Raw genomic sequence first — 18,865 nt, forward strand, 5'->3', positions numbered from 1 at the left:
CCTGCTCCAGCGTGAGTCCCCCACAGAATCACAAGTCCCACCAGGGAACCTGCTCCAGTGTGGGCTCCTCTTTCCAGGCGCTGCAGGTCCCTGGCAGGAGCCTGCTCCAGCACAGGCTTCCCACGGAGTCAAAGCCTTCTTTCAGGCATCCACCTGCTCCAGCATGGGGCTCCACCGTGGGTTACAAGTGGATCTTTGCATCCCCATGGACCTCCATGGGCTGCAGGAGGATAACCTGCCTCACCATAGTCTTCATCATGCCTGCAGGGGAATCTCAGCTCTGGTGCCCAGAGAACCTTCACCCCCTCCGTCTCCACTGACCTCGGTGTCTGCGAGGTTGTTCCTCTCACATGTTCTCACTCTGCTCTTCTCCAGCCACAATTACATCACCACAATAACTTTTTCTTCTTTCTTAAATAGGTTATCACAGAGTCATTGCCACCATTTCTCACAGGCTTGGCCTTGACCGGCGGTGCATCCACCTCGGCGCCAGCTGGCTGTGGCTCTGCCAGACACCGCAGAAGTTTCTGGCAGCTCCTCACAGAAGCCACCCCTGTCGTCCCCCTGCTGCCAGAACCTGATTGCGCAAGCCCAACACAGCTCTGCAGGCGGGAGTGAAGCAGCTGGGCTGTCAGACGAGCTGCAAGCCACTGGTTTGTGACAGGAGGGTGGGCTCAGTCCCTCTGGGCCTTAGCCCGTGGCCACAGGACCTCAGGAAGCGCTGGAGACCTGGCAGGCTGCAGGGAGGTGGCAGGGATGGAGGGAGGCCTGGACCTGGAGTTCTGGTGAAAGATGGGAAGTGGATGTGCAGTGATGCATTTGACATTGGTGTAAATGTCAAACGTGCAGTGAGACGTCCCTCCCTGAACTTGGGAGGAGTCAAATGTGAAGATTCACAGGGATTTTTCTGACATTTATGTAGTTCTAGAGAAGTGAAGCTGGTTTTTGCCTTTTTTATGTTTTTGAAGGCTGAAGCTCCAGGAAGATTGAAGGATGGGCCTCATCCACTCACATGCCAGCAAGTGCTAAACCTGAAACAGCATTATTAATTAAAAACATGATTTCCTCCTTCACAGAATGCGTGCCAGAATTTTCCCTTTAGGGGCTAATTTTGTATTGTCCTCATTTGAGGCTAGGAAAAGAACAGGAAAAAATCTTTTCCACCTCTATCCCTAGAGATGGCTGCAATCTGATAACAGGTTATTCTGCTATTTCCTTCCCTCCTGAGACTTGCAGCTGGGAAGTCACAGCTGTTCCAAGCCAAAGTGTGGAAAAGTGCCCTCCTTGTTTTCTCCTGTGCACGTGCTGTCGTTGGCTTTCACACAGCAGATAAGCAACTCCATAGTAGGATCAGTCTGAGGAGGGGTTTGGATTTCTCCGCAGTAATTCAGGCAGTCCATGGAGTGAATTGTACCCATTTTGTACTGAAATGGGCAAATTCTTCCAAAACAATGCTTAGTAACTTGATCTAAGGTCTTTTACTGGAGTATAGAGACAATTCCAGAAAGCAAGGGGAAGTCTTAATGGGCAACAAATCAAGGGGGGTTCTTTATCATTTAGCCACTCATTCCTAGCTGTATTTTTGTTTTTCAAACATGCTAAGAGGATATATTAAATGAAGCAGGGCTTACACAGAATATCATATTGGTTTTGCTTATATTTGCACTATCTGTACAGTTGGTTCATTGGAGCATGCAAGAGGTGTGTTTTAAATTAAAAACTGCAGGATGGTCATATAGACTCTAAAAATGCTGATCATGGCTGCACAATGCCTTTCTTTAAAATTAAGGCAGTTAAGATGCAAAAGGTCTTTTTCTTCTAAGTACATGGTTAATTTTCACGTGAAAAGTACAGCTGAAGAGTGAAACACTCCGTCAAGAACTTTTGAGATTTCAGCAGACCTCCTCTGACTCCCTTCCATTGTGTTTTCTAGCAGCTTTAGCCACTCGATGCCCCATCCGTCGCTTTCCTTCAGCTCGTCCATCGGGGTTTCTAGGGAATACTGCCGACGCCGGTCCTGGCCCGGCGGCGGGCGGGCGGGGCTCGCCGGGGCTCCGGGCCGCCTCCCGCCCGCCGCTCTCTTTCCTGCTGCCGCTGCCAGGAAGTTGGAGACGGGGTAGTCAGCCTGCGCGGTGCTGCGGCCGGCGCTGGGTACGGCTGGGCCGGCTTTCTCTGCGCGCAGGGCACCCTGCCTCGGGGATGTAGCGGCCCGCGGAGCCATGCGCGGCCCGGCGCTGCCCCGCTCCTCGCTGGGGACGGTAAGGCACGGCGGGGGCTTCGCCGCTCCCGGTGCAGCGGGGCCGAGCGCCGGCGGGACACCGCCTCGCCCGGCGACGCCTCCGGTCCCGGCGATCTGCAGCTCGCCGCGGGTCCGCTGAGCGGTGTCCGCCGTCGAGCCTTCGGGCCCGGGCTCTCTTCCACCCTCCCGGCCGCCGTCGGGCTCCCGATCGCTGCCGCTCTGCGCCCAGCCCGCTTTCTGCTCGCCCTCTCCGGGGTGCTGGGGCTCTCCTCTCGGCAGCCCCATGCCGGGGCGGCCGGCGGCGGGAGAAGGCTCGGGGAGTCTGCGGCAGGGCGAGGCGGGCGGTCGTCGTCGCACGGGAGGCTGGTGCCGGCGCTAGAGCGGCAGGAGCGGCGGTAGCGGGACCGGGAGCGCAGCCGCGCCATCCGCCGGGTGCCCGCGGGGCAGCGGCACCGCCGGGATCGCCGCCTCCCGCCCTCCGCTGGGCACCGAGTTCTCTGGCGCCGTTCCCGGGATTTATCCCTGACTCAGGGAGAAGGCGTCTGGGCTTACAGGAACGGCGACGGATTCCCCGAAGCCCGCGGCGCGGCCGTTAACGCGCGGGGGGTCCGGGCGGCGGGGCTCGCAGGGACACCGACCAGCCGGGCCGGGATGGGAGCCGCCCGGGACGGGACACCGACCAGCCGGGCCGGGACACCGAGCGCCGGGCCGGGATCGGAGCCGCTCCGCTCCGGGACACCGAGCGCCGGGCCGGGATCGGAGCCGCTCCGCTCCCTCGGCCGCTGTGCGGGGACCGGCGATGAGCCGCCCCCGCTTTGCTGCGCAGCCGGGCGCACACAAATGCCACTCTGCGGGCGCCTGAACAAAGATTAGAGGGTTGTAGCTACGCCCCAAACCACGGGATTTGTATAAGAGCAAGTTCAGCTCTTCAGCCGGTAGATCTTCTTTAGCCTGCCTGGGCTTCGTAGGGCAAGACTTTTAAGCTGCCCGTTGTGATTTTGCGGGTGAAAAGGTTTTAAAAGATATTGGAGAGTTTTATGAATAGCCTGATTGCCAGACGTGAATGGCTATCGAGTATCAGCAGATGTGCGCTAAAGCTCGTCAGCGGAGTGGTGTCAGTCGGCATCATGACATGGCTATAAATTCTGCTGTAGAGGTTACGGGGTCAAACTGTTTGACCTTAAATACCTGAGCATCCTGGTAATGCATGCTTGCACTTGGCTGCACCGGACTTGTAATGTTGGCTTAGTTGTTAATTTGTGGTCAGAAAGTTGCAATGCGGGCAAAGTTACCTTCCAGAAAGGTTTGGATTTGGTCTTGGGGGGTTTTTACTGCTTGAAAGGTTTGGAAACTTGGTAGTAGGCTTAAAGCGAGCAGTGGCAGGACAACACAGCTAAAACTGGAGAGAAGGAATACCTTGACTCCAGCTGTGCATCACTTACCATCTTGGGACCTTGGTAGGACACATAAACTTATGGACTTATGTTGACTTACGGACAGATTGCAAAGCAGATAGCAAACCTGAAAAGTGTATTTCTGGCTTAAGAATGGAGGTGCACATGTTTTGTTGCAAATTGGTACTATATGTGATATTATTCATTCAGTTGGCAAAAAGAGAAAGATCTGTTGGATTCCCCAAAATCATTATATTATCTTCAGTTAAATAAGGCACTGGAGGAAGTGTCCTTCAGTGGGATTTCTTTTTGAAGTTGTTTCTCCCTTCCTATTTGCATGTCATTTCTAGTTGTCAATGGCACTCTACTCCCTACAGATAACGTTTATCTTCTCAATTAAATCATATTCTCTTTTTTCCCCCTCCAGAGTTTCAAGTCTCACCCTCACTCTGTTGCATGCCCATCCACTGTCATTTACATTGCATATCATCCTGTTTGCCCTCATAGCCCTTCTTGGTCCCCTGATGCCTCCCTTCTACTCTTCTGATTCTTGTATGTTTCCTGTGATTCTTCAAAATTTCCTGTAGCCTGTTTCCATGCCTTCACTCTTTCTGCCTGTCCTTAAATTCATTTTCAGGTGCTCTGTGTTTTCCCTATGCACTCCTAACTTGTACAGTGGACAAAATTGCATCTGTCTTCACTGAGGCCAGGGTGTTTTCTGTCTCATTAAAAATTATAACGGAAGTTTCATTTATTAAAGAAAATTCTGTTTTATGAAGAAAAAAGACAAAATAGCCATAAGGGTACTCCTGGCACTGGTTTATTTTCAAAGTAAAGGGAGAAACTGCCATTTTGAAGTTAGAAGCTACATTATACAAAAATTGAAAACCAGGCCACCAAGTGCATTGTAAGAAAGAGCTGTTGGGCCACCAGCCTGTTTCCAGTAGTGACCAGTCACAGGTGTCTGCCAAGGGTTTTGGAGCGGGGCAAGTGTACAGCAATGAAAAATAAGAATACTTTCCTGGCCTCCAGGGGGCCGGGACTGTAGGAATTTCCAAGCTGAAATGGCGTCTTCATATTTTGCATCCCTGACTGTGTTTTTTTTTTTCCTTCTCCTATGGGTGTGGTGATGAATTTTGGAACCAGGACAGGTTTCTGGCAGAGCCAGCAGTCTCTCATGGAGGCCCACACCTCAGCTACATGTTGGCTGTAAAAGTACCTCCCTGTGTTTGTTTTGAACCTCTCCGCTGCTTGTCTTATGTGATGCCTCTTAGTTCTTGTATTGGAGGAGACAGAGAACACTCATCCCAGGTCATCTTCTCTTTGGCATTCGTGGCTTTGAGCCTGCTACAGTATCTTTGGCTCAGGTGTCTCTTTTATGGACGGGTATATTTTGTCGTTCCCTTTGTGGCAGTCAGTCTGTACCAATGATGGTCCTTTTTACTTTTCTTTGTATTATATCTGAGTTAATTTATATTCTTTAGAGTGGGGACCAGAACTACAGTCAAATTCAATCCTTTATATATTGTCATAACAACACTCTTGGTTTTGCTCTCATGTCTTTTCCTAATAATTCATAGCATTTGATTGCATTTCTGATTGTTTTCTCCAACAAGATTAATTAAACTTTTACTGCATATTAATCTAGTTTCAATTTCTATTTTTAGGACTGACTGTTTCTAGCCAAATGAAATGTTTATATTAGGGTCTGTGCTAAGTACACTTTCGTGGCAGTTTTTGTCCTCCCAAGTAACCAGTACTGTCAGTCTGGATGCCTTTCCCTTTTCATTAAGTAATCAATTTTCTGCATTAGCAGTATTATTTGTGGTAAACCCAGTGTTGTCACTTTGCTCCTTCTTGCCCATTTTCTTTAGTCATCACAAAGAGGCTTTGTTTGTATTTGGGGCAGATGCCTCGTGTTCTCTTCAGTAGTCCCTGGATAGCTGAGTGCTTCCTTTGCTAACACACATCCTTGTGTTGTGCTCTTAGGAACCTGACAGTGGAAAGCACATCTCAAACAATGTCACAACATTTTCCTATTAAAACGAACAGGAATATATCTGTTCCAATGAGTAGGACTCAGCATTTGACAATTACCTGACTTAGAAACTGACCTAGTGAGTCACTGGCAAGGGGCATGAGCAGGTCTGTGGCACAGCGTGGGCAGGGGCCCAGGGCTCATGCCCAGCTGAAAATCATTTCAGGGTGGAAAAGTAAGGACCCCCTGAGCCTTCCCCTGGCTCCTGCTCCATCAGTGCTCTGATGTGAGGCCGTACAGCAGCACAGTGGAACTCAGGCCAAGTGCTGGGTGTTGAGGGTCAGTGAACGTGGCACTCTGACACAGTGTCCACCACAGTGTCCACCACAGTGTCCTCAGAGGGAAAGCTTCCAAAGAAATTTTCTTATGGTTGTTATCACCTACTGACTTCTCCATTATTTTCTTAATCTTTACTAACATGAAATAAAGCCTTCTAACTTTGTGTACTTTATGATGTTTTATGATGTGAAGTCCACAGTCTTTATAGATAAACACAGTTTTCTTTGGGTTTTTAAGTTAAGATTTGTAAGGCCTTTCTTCATTGTATCAAAGCTATTACTAGTCTCCTGAATTTAGACAAGGCCTGAAATACAGCATTCTTTCATCTGATCTTCATAAAATGAGGATTATTTATAATAGTAGTTCTTCTGGCCTTCTTTCCAGACTTTAGAGAGCAATGACGAAAGCTTCCTGTAAATGTTGCTTTAATGCACATTTCTCAATGTGTAAAGCAGAAGTTCTGGTTTCCCTTTCATCTTTGTATAGCAAACTAAAACAAATGCAAACCTCAAAGAGCTTTTGGAAATGGCTGAACCAGACAAAGAACATAAGAGTAAACCCTGTACTCTGATTTCTTTGGTAGCTCATTAGTCTGAACAAGATACTGGTTTTCGCCCAAGCCTCCAAGCTGACTAATTTTTTATGACTCATTAAAAAGGCTGACAGATGATTTATGATGATGATTAAAGATGATTTATGTGTAGAATACTTGTGCATGGGGTGTGTATCATGCTGGATTCTTAAGCCAAGGTAACTTGCTGTTACAAAATATTTTGAGACACTCTAATAACTCATAATGCCTCTTATTTGCACGTAATTGATAATTAATTAGTTTAAAAATGGAGTTTGCAAACTGGAAGCCTTTTTTGAGAGAAGTGTTTGATTGAGTTATTACAATGGAATCTTCGTGCAACTTGGTCCATGAGGATTGAGGATGACAAAATATATTTATATGAATAAAATACTGATTTAATTGATGATGATAATGCTGAGACTAAAAGACTTAATTCATAATTATTTACAACAGAGTACAGATAGTTATAACTAGTAGTATGGTGTACTGTTTTCTCAAGAAATATTGAAGCAACAGTATTAAAGATAGCAAAATGACCTGTGTGTCACTGTTCCTGCTCCCTCCACCTTCGTGCAAATTGTAGTGGTGGCAGTAATTCGAGAATATTTGAGTGTGAAAATTGTGGAAAGGCTCCTAACTCCTGTCTCAGCTGTCAAAGCGTTGCATAGAAGAACTTTTGGGCTTGTGCTGTCTTTTTTCCTTGTAGGTGAAGTGCTGGGCAGTAAGTGCTGGTGTGAGGGCATGGGAGGGAACTGGGGTTGCCTTGTGTGTGAGGAGAATGTGCAGCTGTCATCCAGAGGGGTGGAATGTTTTAAGGAAGCAGTATTCTGCCATATTTTGGTTATTCCTGCAGCAGTTTCAGAAGTAAACCCCAGAGTTTCTGCTGACTCTGTTTTCCCTGGTAGTCCCTGCTGACTGAAAAGGCAGAGTAGGTATGAATCAGTGGTGTGCATCATCACACGTGGTTTGAATTACCACTTGGCTTAGGTAATACACATTATCTCTGTGAAATTGCTTAGTGGGTGCTGGTTTTTTTGATCCTGGCAAGTGGAGTGTGTTGTACACCTAACAATGGATATTCAGCTTATTTCACTTGCAGAAGACCTCTAAACTTTGCCTTGGCAAACTCTTATCAATGACTTGAGGCTTTAGTGCTTCAGAGCTAAATCTGGCTGGCGACTGATCACCAGCAGTGTTTCTCAGGGCTCAATTCTAGGGCCAGTTCTGTTCAATGTATTTATTCTAGATAAATTGGAGCATGGAGCAATGATTATTGGAATGAAATAGAGCAAGTCCAGATGCTGGATCCTGAATATGGGGACAGGGTTACTTCTGGGCACAAATACAACCTGTGACAGGAGTGTCTGCAGAGCGCCCTGCAGGGAGGGCCCTGGGGGTGCTGGGGGCAGCAGCAGCTCAGTGAGAGGCAGCAGGGCATAGCCCAGAGGGCAGGAACCGTGTCCTGGGGGCATCAAACACAGAGCACAGCCGGGCACAGGGGGGATCATCCATCACCCGCTGTGCTCAGCGCTGCTGCGGCCTCACCACAGGGCTGGGAGCAGTTGGGAGCCTCACAATTTAAGGATTTTGGCACATTTCCTTGAATGTGTCCAGAGGAGGGGAACTGCAAAAGCATGTTTTAAAATCAGGCTCTCATTTCCATCAGACAGATTTGTTGGTACAAATCAGCTGAGTTACATGGTAGCTTAAGCCAGGTGCCTCAAAAGAGGGATCCCCAACAAAGAAATTCCTGGGCAATATCACCCCTATGATCTAAACTTCCTATCCCTCAAGCAACAGTCTGGACCAAAAGCATTATTATATGGGGTCTTCTTGCTCTTCATTGGGTCACTCTTTCACTACCAAGTGGTTGCTGTGTGGTCACGTTCATATTCTCTTAGACTGGTTTTGCTGAGGATTTTGATCAGTTCTGTAGTCCGTCAGTTCTGTAATATGGTTGTTACAGTTCATATACCATGAGTTATGTGCCTTCCAACTGAAACAGAACAGACTGTTCTAATTTCATGTATTACCTGAATTTGATGAAGCTGTTCATTGGTATAAATCAGTGTATTGCTGAATGGCATGGGTAGCTGCTTAAGATGGAGGTGTTTTGGTGGTTTTTTCCCATCATGTGAATGATTTTGCTGGATGGCCGAGTCATTGGGGTTTGAGTCACTCCTGGCCTGTGACATTCTGTTCTTCAAATTGTGTTCAGTACCATGTTAACTCTGCTTTGATGACACTTACAGACATGCTTTCACTTAATCTGAAAAATTAAAACCACTTCTGTTTTCTTTTGGCTTTGAAGGGGTATCTGACCAATTTTCTCTGTATTTTTGGCTTAATCTTTGATGCTTTTATCTTCTTTCTATTGCTAACTTGTGTGACTTATGGAGTGATAAGTCCACAAGTTGTATGTTCTCGTATCAGGGGATTAATCACTAGCTAGAGAATCAGAATGTTTTTATTGTTACTGTGTGTCAGACCATCTGTGTGAAGGATCTTCTATCTGTTTTCCTGCAAGCAATAAATCTTGTAATGTCAGCTGCTGAAACAATTTTTAGTTCTGCTGAGGAGTTGTTGGAGTGCTTACAATTATTCTGTGGTCAGCTAATGAAGTCTGAAATGATTTCTATTTAAATATGTGGTTCTCTTTTTTCCTGTTCACCATTTTAGCATCTGGTCTATTGGATGTGTCAGAGCTCTCTGAAAAACAATGTTTTAGTTTTGTCCAAGTTGCAAACTCCATCGTTCTTGAGGTTTTAAGTTGCTTTTGGGTGTGTACCTTTCTCCCCCAAAGCTTTAATTCTGAAAGAGAAAGAGAACAGTGTAGGGCTGTCATAACCATTTCATTCTATGTATCTTTTGGTAAGCTTGCTACCACAGAATTGGTATCATGACTGTGGTTTACCCTTATTGGTTTACTTTGCTTTTGCTCTAAGTCTTCTGGCTGAAAAAGCAAAAAAAGGAAAAAAAAAAGAAGAATTCTGAAGATGTCCTTGTAATGCTGGACATCTTCAAAAAAACAGTTTCAAAAAAACAAGCTGGGAAAACATTACAATTGCAGGGAAGGTAGTATAGTAAAACTTTGTGTGAGATTATATTGGCAGGGTGGTGTTTATTTGCAAAAGTTATTAGTTGATTTTCATCATTCACTTGATCTGATGCACAGAGTTCATTGGTACATCTGTACCATACTCAGAAGCATCAACACATGGATGTCCAGACAAGATGTGGCCACTTGTGTGCAAAGAGGATGACAAGGGATGCAAGTTGTCAAGTCTTCATCATGCTGCTGGACTTCTTCATGGTGCTATAACATAGTTTTTCAACAAATCTTTCATATTCTTCAGGAGTCATACCATTGGTTGGTATGGGATAGGTCCTTGCTGTAGAAACTTGCTGACTTCAGGTTTCATAAATCTTGGACCAGGTTTTGACCTGGTTTTGTTTTGTTGGGGTTTTTTTAACCTTTTTGTTGTTGTATGTTTTTTGTCTATCTGAATGTTTGAAATGCATGCTTGAGGTCTGTTTTTCAATTGGGCCAAGAAGCAAAGGGGTTGTGCTTGTAATACACTGCATCTCATTACCATCCTTCTGGTAGAGGATCTTTTGCTGATGAGTCATTTATGCTGTCCTCTTACCAGAGGGGAGACCTTTTGGCCATTACATAAACAGTATATTTCTCAATTTCAGTGCTGGGAACAGTGTCCTGCAAACAGTGTCCAGGGAACAGCATCCTTCATTATTGGTGCAGCTGTGCTTGTAACCCCTGGTTCATGTGTGTGTGGGTGTACAAAGTCACCCTCTCTTACAGTCATGTGGCAGTCATGCCAATCCTAATATTTCTGTTAAGATTGGCATGATAACAGTAACTTCCAAGCGGAAAAATAGAAATCAAATCCTAACAGAGTTACAAAAAGAAGAAACTGCTCATTTTTGTGTTGAATTGTATGGGCTGATTGTTAACAGCTGCAGTTTAAGAGGAAGAATGTACATTTGACACAGGAGAAATCAAAAACCTAATTTTCCCATGTTACTAGGTCTGGCTTGCTCAGGAGGCGTTTTGTAAGATTTCCTGTACTTAGTAGACAGTGAGATCCTCTTTTGCCATCTTATTCCAAACTTCCCATCTTGTGTATTTATTCAATGGAACTGCAAGTACTGGATGCATTCTTCTCTGTGGAACTGTTTCTACATTGACAGCTTTACTGCCTTCCTTAATAAAAACATCTTTTTGCTCTTGTGTAACTTCTATGCAAGCTGCAGCATTTTCAAGGCATTCCATGTATAAAATGCACATCATGAAAAATATTTGTTTTATATACAACCAGTTTACCATAGAGGCCATTGAACGGTACATTAATATCACAGATGGCAGGCATTGGTTTGTTGGGGTTTATTTTTGTAAATCATCTCCCCACATATATTTGCCAGTGGAGGGTCCCATTACCAGAATTAACCAAGTAAGCTGAACTTATGATATGATGTAATTCTAAGTGCTGAAATCAGAGGTGCAGTGTGCAGGAGGATATAATGTTTTCTCACCTTGTTCCTTTCTTCTCTCTCCCTCCCTCCCTCCCTCCCTCTCTATTACAGGTTATTCTAATATTTGTCTGTGTGCTGACAAAGGAATCTGTAGAAATTACTCCAGTGCCATATAGAGTGCAAGTCCGTCGTGTAGGTCTGGATGGAAGAGAGCCCTCTAACCCTTTGAGGAGAGAAAAGAAACAGATGCACTGTCAACTGGGACAATACCTACACCCCAGAAAGACCCACTGCTGCATGAGGTGTCATGCAGGTACACTAAATAAATGCAGTAGGAGTGACTTTCACCTGGGAGGCATTTCCCGGTCCTGCACTCTCAAACTGTCTCTTTCCTACAGCTAATCAGCTCTCCCTTTGCTTGATACCTATCCCTACCCTGATAAATTCTTATTTCTTTTATTTATTCTTATTCCTTTTCTCCTCTTGTGGGCTGTCAGTGTCATTCACACTGGTGAGGGGAAGCATACTTGGTCCTTATGGCATCAACTCCAGGGTTTCTTTGAGGAGCCAGTGACTCCTGTCCTCCCTAAGACAACACATTTGCCTTCCTCTCAGAGCTCTGCTAAGTGATTTTCTTGCAGGTACCTACAAGGCAAAAGACTGTGAAGGGCCTGAGCAGGCAACTGTCTGTCTCCCATGCGCCAATGGCACATTCACAGCTGTTGATAACACCATGTCTAAGTGCTTCCAGTGCAAACGCTGCCGTACAGGTGAGGCACTGCCAGAGCTGCAGGATCTGAGGAAAATGGGGGTGGATGAGGGCTGGAGGGGATGGCAAGGTGGGCAAGGGAGCTTGGAAAAGTAAGCAGTTGAATGGGTAAGACAGTGTATGGGGATGGATTGGGGACACCAAACTGGAACAGTCTGAGATACAGTTTGCAGGCCTTTCTGGCCTTTTTCTGTGAAAATTAGGGGATAACAATGCCTATGATCATGACAGTGCTCTCAGCTGAAGGTGAAGGAAGAGGCTGGAGTAATAATTTCTCCTTTCTTTCCTCAGCACTCCAGCAGATAGTAGAGACCCCCTGCACCCCAAAGCAAGATACTGTCTGTGGCTGTCAGAAGAATCAGTATCAGGTTGATTCTGAGTCTGAATACTTCCAGTGCAGGAACTGCAGCTCGTGTGCCGATGGGATTATTGCCAGCTGTGAGTATGGCATGGATATGGCTCCAGTGCAGATGTACTGTAGTAGAGTAGAATTTCTGATATGCTGCAGTGCCTTGCACTGAAAGGATGGTGGTTTTGGAACAACTCTGGGGTTTGTCTGCCCCTTTTCCCCAGAAAGACTGCTATTTTTTGCCTGCTCTGGCATCAATCCCTGTTTCCTATCATAGCTGCTTTCTTTTGTCCTTGAACTGTTTCTTGGTTTTGGCTGTTGTGAGGAGCTACTTTCTACTTAATTTTGGTGCCTCTGCCTTGCCTGTCCTGAAGCAAGATCTTTATGTTCTAGAAGCAAGATATTTATGTTCTTTATGTTCTTGCCTTCCTTGTTTGTTTTTCTCCTGATGCTCACTGCATTTTCCCTACCAACTGCTGGAAGCACTTTGAGTACGATGGACGAAAATACCTCTGGCCCTGGTGCCCAGCTGAACTGCTTGTCTGAACTGAACTAATTGCTGAGCAACCACAGTGTTCTGTGCAGTGTTCTAAAGTAGAGAGCTGCTAGTAATGCTGAACTATACCCAATGGAACTGGGCTTTACCTTGGGATGATGCCAGTGTCTGGGAGAAGTACTTCTGTTAGCTGTCCCAAAGTCAGGAATCAGAGATCTTAACAAACACTGCTCTCTGTAGTGTAATTCTTTCCATGTCCCTTCAATGTCTTCTTTTGATGTGAGGATTGAGAAAGCATGAGTCACTATTGGATGCAATGTGACTTTATTTCCTTGATTAGCTCTTTTATAAGGTTGCACCAGTGGATCTGACTGTGCAGCCAAACAAGACATCACACATCCATGCCCATTCACACCCCGACTGGTCTTCCAAATCTGCATGTACATACATTCCTTAGGGGCTGTCTCCAGTCCAAGGACACACACTCCCCTCTCAACACCTTATTCAGCTGCTCATGATCTGTACCAAAGATACAATTATAATTAATTTAGTCATTGTTCTTTAATTGTCTAGCAGGCCCATGCTTCCAGTCCAGCTGCTCCTACCTTGTCTTAAAGCTATCCTGTCTTCTTTGCAAACTGTGCTGCTCCTGTTCCCTTTCCCATCTCTTACCCTGCCCAGTGTGAGGCTTGCTGTTTCACTGGTGAATGTGTTCCCTCTAGTGTTCAATCATCTTGTCACAGTTTCCATGCTTAAGCTTCTCCTCAAGGGTCGTGATTGCACACTGTCCTTGAGCAGCTTCCTCCCCTCTTGGCTGATGTAGAACTGTTTTATTCCCCTCCCTCACTCATAACAATGCATACTCCTTGTTCTAGTACATTTTCTCCTTCTCTCATGCAATTTGATGTCCTTCCATCATTGCTCTTGCCTGCTCCTCCCCACACCTGTTTATTCAGGCTCTCTCCTGTGCCTTGCTTAGAAGTGAGCGTTCTTTCATTTCTTACCCCTTCCACTCACGGCATCAGAAGAATGCTTATGTGTCCCATGACTTGTAATGATTTCTCCCTGCCCTGAACTGACTTCCTCACCAGTCCCAGCTGCTCAGGGACCACTTCTCCCTCATCTTGGCCTGACTAATGTGGTTTCCCCTTCCTGTCATGCTTGAACTTGGGTGACTTTTACTGCTTTTTGCGCATTACACTATTTCCAGCTGCTCTGTAATTATATTCCCTTTTCAAGCCTCTACAGAGGTGCCCACCTTCAGGACAGTGGCACTCTTATTTTTATTACTTTTATCGTCCCTCAACTCTCTTTTTATATATAGATCAAATCCTTTATCTCTTCTTCAGTAGCAGTTTTCAGTAGCAGGCTTAAAAAAAGGATAATCCTTCATCCATTTTGAAGTTGATTTTTTCCCCTTTGTTTTCTTCTTTGTCTATATTATGGCAACAGTTTCTGATTTTTTTTTCCTCCACAGGTTCAAAGAATAAAGATGCAGTTTGCAGGTGTAAGCCTCAATTTTTCCTGTCACGTAGTAATATTTGCAAGCCTTGCAACAGGTGAGCTTTTTTACTCTGTATGCCCCACCACTGAGTAGGAGGGACAGCAGGAGCTCCATGGGGGGAGGAAATTCTTCTCATGACACTTTCTATCTAGGCATAACTTTACAGTATTCTAATTGCCTTTCTGGAGCAAGTAGGTCTTCACCCCCAGTCTCCTCCATGTGGGCATTAGCCCACTAAGGGCCCGAAGTCACTAGTCACACTGCATTGCTCTGCTTTGCAGGCTCATCTTGACTTGTCTGTTAATTAGGGAGGTTGGAAATGGCCAGAGTTTCATTGCACATGTGCTCACCTCTCTGATTTGCCCTTTCAGCTGCACTGGAGAAGACTGCTTGCTGTGTCCCAGCCCAGTCACTACCTCACCGACCTCATCTGGGCTGAGTGAGTGCTCAGGGGACTGAAGGGCACTGGAATCTTTTCATTGTGGGGTGTTGTTTTCTTAATGCCTTTTGTAAAGGGTTCTGTTTTCCACTTTGTCAAACCTTTATCCTTTTTCTCCCTACCATTTGCAAATCTCCACTTGCTGTTCTTCCTGTAGCACTTACCTCCTCTTTTCTTACTCACTCATGCATTTGCTCTTTTCCTTTTGTCCAGATGGAAACCTTGTACTTGGCACCCTTGTTGCAATATTTGGAGTTATCTTCGTCCTCTGCATTGCATGTAAAGTAGGGAAGCTGGTCCAGAAACGTAAGACAGGGCCTTTCTTCTCCTGTGGTGAGTACAGTGGCATGTGCAGTGATATTGACTGGGATAGACACTGATTTCTGTGTGCTTTTGTGTGTGAGGGACAAAGTGGGATCCCCTGACTCTGCTCTGCTGCAAGGCCAGAGTAGCACAAGAACTAAATAGCTGAGGCTCTTATTGCAGTTCTGCATCCAGGCCTGTAGCTATGACTTGAAGTGCACCTGAGCTTATTTCTGGGATGTTTATTTTGCTATAAAACATTTTTGAGGGCAGGATTGTGAGTAGCTGCTTTCCTGTTTTCTCTGGGACAGGAGGAAGTGAAAATAATTTCTACTTACTTTCTTTTTTTTCTTTCTTTGAAGTTTCTTTGCCACCGACAACCAAGGAGCCAGTATCAGAGGTGAGCAAGATGATGGATATATATAGCTTACCTTCCACTTTTAAATATGTTAGCCTGGGATCTGGAGTAATATTTTTCCCCATGGGCTGTTTTCAGGCCTTGTATTTTCAAGTGAGCTGAGTAATAGGGCTGTCTAACTCAGAAGTCTTTTCCTGTAGAGGGTGGAGCCACTAACACTTTACTTCCCCTCTTCTAGAGGATGCTTTTCAAACTCCTGGCTTTTTTTTTTTTTCCTGGATGCATTTTGTTCAGACAGTTGATCCTTAATCCTTTTTTCTCTCTGTGTACCCCAAGCTTGGAGGATTTAATGAATTTTATTTCACTTCAGATCTTGACTCCACAAGCCTCTCAGTGCTGCTTCAGAGTGTTCTCTGAGGTCCAAGGTAACTCTGCAAATAAGAGTGCCCAGGCAGCAGCTGAGGTGGGGTTTCCACAGCCTTACAGAGGAGGCTGATGGGAAAGATGGCATGTGGAGCTTCTAGAATGGTGGTGATTTTGGGTACCAGCCTTACTTGATTTTGTAAAGAAATACTTTTTCCTGGACTACTGTTTTATGGTGGCAAAAGAAAGTTAAACTCTTTGGGTTCTGCTGGAAAGAAATGTTTGGTGTCCTCTGCTGAAACAAGGCATGTAGGAAGGATTAAAATCTCAACACCCACTCCCCATCTACCTTGGATAAATTTTAGCATATAAAGCTAGTGGCTGCTTCCAGGAGACAGGTGTATTGTGCTGCCGTGGGTAATTCTGGACTATGTAATGTGTCTTTCAGGTTGAGGAAAAAAATGAAATTTCCACCCTTTGTCCTGAGTCCCAGAAGGAAAAAGAATTGCCATTAAATACAACCCAGAGTTCACCAGACTGTGTCAGATCTGCCAGGAAGACACAGCTTCCAGACAGTAAGTGAAAGTCCTCCATCCTTCTCTCCTTCCCCAGTCAAATGGGAACCTAATTATGCAGATGCAGCTAGGAGTATGCTGGAGGGACCTTACCCAGTGTATGTGACCTGGATGCGTACCCATGCACAGCACAGTAAAAAGGCAGAAGCATGCCCAGAGCCTGTGAGTCTGTATATGCCAAATACACCAAATATCTGTGCAATATCTGTCCTTTCTGTTGTCCCTTTTCCCTACCAGCAAAATGGATTGCCATATGTATTGACATGCTGTCAATATGGGCAGTGACCCAGAATAATTTTAATAATTCGCTCTTTTTCAAGAATGTATGGCAGAAAGGCCCTAAGAAAATGTGCTTGACTCTGCTCATAGCCTTATACAAGAGCATATGGAAACATTCCTATTACATTTTGAGGGACAAGAGCAAGTCTGGAGTAGGTGTGATTACTCTGGAGAGCTGGAGAAGGCTTGAATAAGAGGGGGCAATGCAAGATGCCAGGGCAACCTCCAGCCCTGGGTTATCCCCATTGTCCTTGAGGTGGAAGAATCCTGCTTCTCAGGGTTTCCCTGTGTGTCCACAGCCCCTGCTGTTCTGTACACGGTGGTGGACCACGTGCCGCCGTCGCGGTGGAAGGAGTTTGTGCGGCGCCTGGGGCTGAGCGACTGCGACCTGGAGCGGATTGAGCTGGAGCACCGGCGCCTGCGGGACGCCCAGTACGAAATGCTCCGCCTCTGGAGACTGCAGATGGGCCGTGCTGCCACCGTGGAGCACATCAGCCGTGTTCTCAACCACATGGAGCTCAGTGGCTGCAGTGAGGCTGTTCAAGAAGCTTTGCTCAACCAGAACTCTCCTCAGCCTTGCAGCCTCCGCAACCATCTTTAATCTATTTCTGCTCAGGCTGCCTTTGACCTTTAAGAGGGGATCATAGCTCTCTTTCTTTCCTCATATCTCCCCATCTTTGTAACACTTGTCAGCTGGTTTTGTTGGAGACAGCAGCAGGTTATGCTGGAGGAAGGCTGAGGTTTGCTTCTTAACCACCACATAGTTCAACCTTTAAGTTATGGCAGACCTCTGCAACACCTCCTCTCCCAAGGAGGGGAAGCACCTCATCAAGGAAGTGGTGTGTGGAGTTTGACCAAGATGCAAATAGGAGCTCTGAGTGACTTGATCATAGATCAGCTTCTATGGACAAGTTGTTGCTGAAGCAGGTGCTCCACACATCGTGTGGTGGGAAAACTTGTAGGGTGCTTTGGTTAAGCTGAGTACTCACTCACTTCTTGCAGATCTATTTTTCTGCGAGATCAACCAGTTGAAGTGGCTCATATTGCAGCCTTTTGATTGCTAAATCTGACTCAGAGGAAGTGGTAGGAGGATGTGCCTATTTCTAGGAGCAGGAGAGGATTGCCCCCTCTCGGTGTCAGCCAGTAGCAACTAGTTGGTATCGCTGTAGCAAAAGTCTCCTGGAGATTCAGAACTGGTTCTCTCTCTGTGAGAAACAGGAGGACCTCATCCTTTCCACATCATGTCCCTCAGGTTCCAGAGGAGTAAGAATTCCAAGCCAGTGAGTCAGATGAGAGAGTTGGTGCTTTTTTCCTCAAGTTTTTTTTTTCTGTATCTAGAAATCATGTAAGTTAGCATTAACAAAACACCTGCCTGTGTGTTTGTCCAGGTGCAGGGTAGCAAGGAGTGTGTGCACCTGCCTGGGTGAGGTGGCACCTATGCATGGGCACAGGTAGCATGAGCACCTCTGCAAGTCTGTGCCTGCACACAGGCTGGTAGGCTTGTGTCTACCTGCTTACCTACATTGGATGATTCCGTGAATCTAACTGCACATGGGACTGTGTACGTGTCTGTGTAGATGTTCTAGCAACTGTTGAATAACTGCACACTACTTCCTGGACTGTGATTGCTGCTTGGCTGTGGGAGCCATCCGGTACCATCTCCAGGCTCTCCCCATCGCTTCTCACCAGAATTACCCTGGGAGAACCAGATGTAGAAAAAAAATCAACTAGCCTGCACCAGGTGCAGGTTGTCCACATGTTTGTAACATGGGTTTTTTCAGTCTCTAATCCCTTGATCAGAGAGGAACTTTCTATTGTAAATACACTAAATGTTCTGAATTAAAGTGAATATTTTTACCTCTGTTCTGGTTTTGCTCATATCAGCTTCTTTTCTGTGACTGTGGCTAGGGGGAGACGAAGGGGAATAACTTACAGAGGCATCAAGAGTAGATAGTTTGGTGGTCTTGTACATTAAAAAAAAAACAAACTCAAGTTTTATGTACTTTGGCATGTAAAACTTAGCTGACCTCACATCAGAAGAAGCTAGCTGAGGGCAGGATTTAAATGTACTCCAGTTTCAGGTCTTCTCAGATATTCCAGAATATGAATGCCAGCACATTTAGAGTGACTTTTTAAACAATATACAATGAGTCATTTGGATTTGTATCTGGCTTTTTAAACTGGAAAAGATCTTTAAATAAAAGAATAATAATAGGTTATACTTTAATGTTAATCTTACATGTTTTTGTCTGAGGAACCAGAGCACCATGTTAAATAAGGAAGGACTACTCCTATTCTACTTGAAAGTTTCCTACTTGAAACATGGAAGTTCCTGACCATCAGTGACAAAGCCAGGAACTGACATCAGTTTTAATTCCCAGTTTGAGGCTTTGTTTTGCTATGCCTACATCCTAT

General features: G+C 45.7%; 1 protein-coding gene across 1 annotated transcript; it reads left to right on the forward strand.

The window, feature by feature from the left end:
• The first annotated feature begins 2,150 nt into the window (after positions 1–2,150).
• Positions 2,151–18,378, forward strand: TNFRSF1A (TNF receptor superfamily member 1A). Its single transcript, XM_054269889.1, has 10 exons — positions 2,151–2,258; positions 11,127–11,328; positions 11,657–11,785; positions 12,076–12,222; positions 14,107–14,188; positions 14,505–14,572; positions 14,786–14,905; positions 15,238–15,275; positions 16,045–16,171; positions 16,750–18,378. Exons 1-10 carry the CDS (start codon positions 2,220–2,222, stop codon positions 17,049–17,051), a joined length of 1,254 nt encoding a protein of 417 aa, XP_054125864.1. The 5' UTR covers positions 2,151–2,219; the 3' UTR covers positions 17,052–18,378.
• The last annotated feature ends 487 nt before the right edge of the window (positions 18,379–18,865 follow it).

This window comes from Melozone crissalis, unplaced genomic scaffold (assembly GCF_028551555.1).
Source record: "Melozone crissalis strain CALT ecotype California unplaced genomic scaffold, PUWL_Pcris_2 ptg000008l_1, whole genome shotgun sequence".
NCBI classification, from domain to species: Eukaryota; Metazoa; Chordata; class Aves; order Passeriformes; family Passerellidae; genus Melozone; species Melozone crissalis.